This window comes from Triticum aestivum, chromosome 2A (genome assembly GCF_018294505.1).
Source record: "Triticum aestivum cultivar Chinese Spring chromosome 2A, IWGSC CS RefSeq v2.1, whole genome shotgun sequence".
Classification (NCBI taxonomy): domain Eukaryota; kingdom Viridiplantae; phylum Streptophyta; class Magnoliopsida; order Poales; family Poaceae; genus Triticum; species Triticum aestivum.
Genome location: NC_057797.1, coordinates 17,361,218 through 17,366,453, shown reverse-complemented (window position 1 = coordinate 17,366,453; position 5,236 = coordinate 17,361,218). Strand labels below are relative to the sequence as shown.

The 5,236-nt window shown below is 45.2% G+C and overlaps 1 protein-coding gene across 1 annotated transcript; it reads right to left on the bottom strand.

Annotated features, from left to right (window-relative positions):
- On the bottom strand, positions 1 to 4,313 carry LOC123187020 (uncharacterized). Its single transcript, XM_044598767.1, has 2 exons — positions 3,665 to 4,313; positions 1 to 1,333 (listed from the first exon to the last, which is right to left on the bottom strand). The coding sequence occupies exons 1-2, from the start codon at positions 4,189 to 4,191 to the stop codon at positions 259 to 261; spliced, it is 1,602 nt and encodes a 533-aa protein (XP_044454702.1). The 5' UTR covers positions 4,192 to 4,313; the 3' UTR covers positions 1 to 258.
- Positions 4,314 to 5,236: the final 923 nt, after the last annotated feature.

Genomic DNA, 5,236 nt, shown 5'->3' with positions numbered 1-5,236 from the left:
GGTGAGTTTCTGTTTACTCAATGTAGGGTACTGTTACAATTCTATATAAATGAACATACATACATCAATCAAGATATTATGTGCACTTCGTGAACTCTTCCAACGCAATGTTGTGTACACTCAACAGAGGCTCTTTTAGAGAATAGTCTTCCTGTGCCGCTATGGCCTAATGGGTCATATACACAACAACAAAAACACCCATCAAAGGGTGATGCATATACAGGTAAAATAACTAGGTATTGTAGTTTAGCTGTCTTTTCAGCTTTCAAAAAACTCACCTATCTTGTTTTCCAACTGCTCGACAGTATACTCATTCTGACTCCTCCTTCGTGACATCAATCGCTTCAATGAAAGTCCTCTCCGATTTGCCTGCAGTGCATGCAGGAAGGCCTTGTATGGTGTAACAACTAGATTCTTTATCTCGTCTCGCAGTTCGTACTTAAGACTAGGTACAACCTTCCAGGTCATCTGGCGATCGCAGATACTGACAAATCCTTGAGTAAATTCAGCCAAGGATGAACTGCGCGGGTTCTTCAGATAATCTTCCTTCAGTAATGACAGCACAAGTGGAACCCAACATTCCTCAAAGTAGCCCCTTCTGTATCTCTGGATCATACAAATGAGCCTGCTCACCAGTTCTACATTCCAAAAGGGTGCTCCTGGACGGCGCATCATCTGCCAAACATCGCATGCATTATTCAAGAGGATTATGTATTCTCGATCCTTTTCAGCTTGGCACATCTTTTTTGCATCTTCCTCCAGCTTGGAAACCCAGCAATCAAACACATGAGAGTAACGATCAATGGTGCAATCTCCAGTGGCAAGTATTAACTGCACCATATCTGTGTTGCTGTCGAAAAACTCCAGGACTTGATTGAAAACAAAAGTTGCTGGATGAATGGTAGATTCTTCACTGTTATCAATGCCACTTGCAGCCTGATCAAGTAATCCGCTTAAATTAGCCACCATCTTACACGACATAACAGCAATCTCACCAGATCTGTTCAAAGGTAAGCCCTGTAAATTGTACAGGACATCAACGAGTGCGTCAACAGTAGTCAGCACTTCCTTAACATGGCAAGCACACCAGCTTGCCTCGCTGAATGAACGTGCTACCTCAAGGAGCTTCTCAACAGATTGCCCAGCAACCAATGAAAAGCACTCTTCTTTTACTTCTTGACATAATTGCTGACTGTGCCCATTCAATTCTCGCCATATGAAGCAGACAAGTGCAGTAGCAACTTTTAGCTTGATAACAATATCAGTTGATTCTGTGGCCAACACACAAGGATCTCCCTGGAAAACTGATGGGTTTCCATCGAGATTGGACAATCTGTTTCATCGAAAAAGATTCAAACATCAGAATCTACTGCAAAGTGCATAGAAACTTCCAGAAAGCTCTGCAGAAATTGTAAAAAATCAAAGGCTCTCTCTCTCTCTCTCTCATCCTCACCAAGAAAATAGCATCAATTGAACAACATGATATATCACGACAAACCACATAATGTAAAATCAAACATAATAGAGATTAGCAGACTTGTTCCAACAGAAGCATTCACTGTGGTAGAAACTACTGGAAAGACAACTGAAACAAAGGCAGCCCCACGATTATGGTAAGAGTAGAATTTGTTGTAGTCACTCAGTCGGAGGTTACTTGGTCAATTACTGACACAAGTCAATTAACTCAATTGTTTTAAATGAGTTCTCCCCCAAAAAAAAGTTTTAACTGAGAGGAGAAAAATTCCATATTGCCAGCATGCAGTTCTTCTTCCTTGCAGATATCTGTTCTTTTATATGATTGTATGAAGCAGATATGTGCACTAATTTAGGTGCCTGCAATAGTATCCCTGCGGATTATATATTGTGCAAGAAATGCCATTACTGCAATATTTAGCATGTAAAAGTAGAAATGTGTAGCAATTGGCAGTAGGGATGGCAATGGGTCGGGTTTGGGGCGGGTGGAGCTAGTCCAAATCCAACCCATGACCCATCTTCCTACCCTCTGCCCATCCATCAAATTATCCATGGGCACAACTTGTGCCCATGCCCAAACCCGCTGGATACCCACATACCCATGGAGCTCCATGGGCATAGAAAAGTCAGCATGAAGCCTTCCCAAATATCAAATTAACTCAACACCATTCACTCACAAATGTCAACATAAGATACATGCATAAGTAGGCAACAAGTAATAAGATGAGTCCTTAAGTGTGACATACCAGAGGTTGATTTTGCAGCATATAGCTTATGGCACCAGTTGCATATTGCCTGCCATTTCCCATTGATTCGTTCTTTCTACTCTCACTGGCAAATGGCCCCACATGTCATACGGGTATCCATTGGATATCCATGGAGCACAAACTATAACCGTGCCCAACCCAGCTGTTCGTGGGTATCCATATCCACGGACCCATGGGCAGAAATGTGCTCCATACCCTTGCCCAACCGGGTCGGGTATCCATGGGTATCCAGATCCATGGATAAAATTGACATCCCTAATTGGCAGGAAAGCAGGGCATAATATACTACATGGCAGGTGTATGTGTTTCCCTTTTTAGGGAAAAAGCCAAGATTCCGAAACTTGGAAGTGGTATTAAAAACGTTCTGTAACTGGGTCTAACATAGAAAGTGTGTGGTGAGGAGGACTGGATAGTCCAGCGTACAGATAGAGAGACTTTGAAACATTGCACATTGCAGAAAAGTCTGGAGAAACTACCATATCAAAGCACATTGCACAGATAGTGCTCCGGTGATTCCCTTGGGGGCAAGAACTGTTGCACATTTAAAAAATATCCCGATGAAAACACCATATTCACATAATACATTCTAGTAAAATCTACTGCCTACACAGAAAATACCAAACTGTATTTTAGAAAAGAAAATACCAAACTGCTCCTACTAGAGCCGTGCCAGGCAGTGAGAAAATGTTGCCCATCGCAGAGAAAATAGTCTTTAAAGAAAAGTATCCGATAATAAACAGGTCATGCGTACATCCTCTCTGGAGTTTAAAATTAAAGAGTGCTCCGGGGAGCTATGCCAACATAGAAACAGAGGGGTTGCTGGTAGAAACAGAGGTTTGCTGGTACGAAATAAGGAGTGCCTAGATGGGGTTACAACATAGAAAATGAAGAGCAGAAACCCAGTGGTGCAAAGGATAAGTGCAGCTTGAGCTTTGTGTTTCAAACTTCGCATGGCTTATTGAACTTGTATATTCCAGCGGTTAACTGAACCTTGGGAACAACTTGTGGCTATAAATCTGTGCTAAACCACTGGCTGTCTGCATCTTTAGCCGGGAGAAATACTCCCTCCGTCCGAAAAAGTTTGTCCCAAGCTTGTCCCTCAAATGGATGTATCTAGCACCAAGTTTTTTCGGACGGAGGGAGTACCTGTATACTACTACCTTAAAATGGAAACCCACTGTTTGTTGAATCCCATTGGAAAAATTAATATGCTGAACGTTTCAGAGAGCAGTGAATGAAGACAGCAACGCATCAGCAACAGTATAGCTAACCCTCGCAATGAAAATTTGAAGAGAATCGAAAATGTTTCCTAACCTGACAGAGGACAGACAGTGTGTTCTGACATAGACATCGTACAGAATGAAATTTCCGTGGAAAAAAATCGTACATAACGAGATGGGTGAGAAATTGGTAGAGTGCAACACCTGTGGATGGGGTCGTGGTAGTGGATCGCGGCTTGCCTGAGCATGCCGACGGCGTGACGCCGCCCTCGCGTCATCTCCTCCATGGATTCGGGGTCCATGAGGCGGATTTGAGGAAGTGCTTCAAGGTAGTGGATTTGCGGGTACCGGAAGTACCCGTCGGCGCCGGCGTGGGGCGCCCTGCGACGGAGGAGGATTGGACGGGTGGTCTCTTCCTCTTCGAAGAAGCCGCGGGCGGTGGCGGCGGCGACAGCCACGCGGTCCGCGTCCACCACCGTGTGGGTGCGGGGCGGCTGCTGCTCCGGGAGGCGGCGGCCGTCTGCAGCGCCCGCGAACCCCTCCAGAGGCAGAGGCAGAAGCAGAAGCAGGAGGTTCCTCCAGAGCCACCAGACGACAACGACGGCCACAGGCCCGGCGAGGTGGAGGGCAAGGTAGGCCGCCGCGGAGGCGCACAAAGGGCGCGGCGGCGGGGCCGAGGCGCTATCGAGATTCGGAATGCAAGACAGGTTGGCGTACACAAATTCAGGCATGGCCGCCGGCGGCGACGCTGCTGGGGCTAGGAGAAGTTCCGGGGAAAGGGGCGAATTGCCACTGTGAATGAACGCGGGGACGGACGGAGAAGCCTTTGGCCGTTTTTGCAAAGGTGTTGGTTGGGCTTACTTTTGGCTGAAATTTGAGGACGGTAGCGATGAGAGCAACAACTGATGTGAGCCTATCTTCTTTCTAGCTGCTCGCCGAATTAAAATCTCCTCCGAGGTTTAAAAACGTTTTTATTTTTGTAAAACAGGTTTGATTTGTATACAAATGCCTCCTTGGCAAATTCTCAATAGGTTTGATTTAGTATAACTTTTTGAATAGTTTGATTTTTGATTGGAGTACTAAAACTAGTTGTACTGGCAGCGAGGAAGAGGGTATATGAGCAAGGAGCATTTGATTAGGTATTAAATACTCCCTTCGTCTCATAATATAAAAGAACGTAGTATAGTAGAACAGAGACTAGGAGAGAGAATGCGTCGATTTTCCTGATTTTTTCACTACTCGATCGACTACTCGTACGACGGATAGCGATTGTCACTGGTTGGTTTTAATCTGTTATCCATGTTATTACTGGCGGTGGTGGCTTTCTGTAGGCATATCTATCTTTTCTTTTTTTCTATATATCTTTCCTACTGCTACGTTGAACCGATCAAAATTTCGTTTGATTTCGCTGTTCCGGTTGATGCCGAAGCCTGGTCGCCGGAGTATCGTGGCCTCTCGCGCCTCAGCAAAAGGACAGAATATGGCTCCATAAACTAGGTGACGTGAGATTGCAGCAGGGCTCGTCGCCGTATCCTCTGATGACATGAACTAATAGGCAAATTAAGCTTCCGAACCCAACTCATGGAGACACAAAGATTGCATGTCTGTTCTATGTGCCGCCGGGTGCGAGTGTGTCTGAGAGCATCTGAGTTGTCCTATTCGGAATCTAGTGCAGATAAGTTTGCATTCACCCATGGATCCTTGAATAAATAGCAAGCCAAGCTGCAAGAGAGGTATGAACTTTGAATATGCGCCTGATCTTCCCAGAACAGAAGA

Bases quoted from the DNA above. Each gene is read 5' to 3' on its own strand.
- LOC123187020 (XM_044598767.1), bottom strand. From the start codon at position 4,191: ATGCCTGAATTTGTGTACGCCAACCTGTCTTGCATTCCGAATCTCGAT. The intron at 1,334-3,664 runs GTGTTGCACTCT...TCGATGAAACAG, and splicing joins TACCACGACCCCATCCACAG to ATTGTCCAATCTCGATGGAA.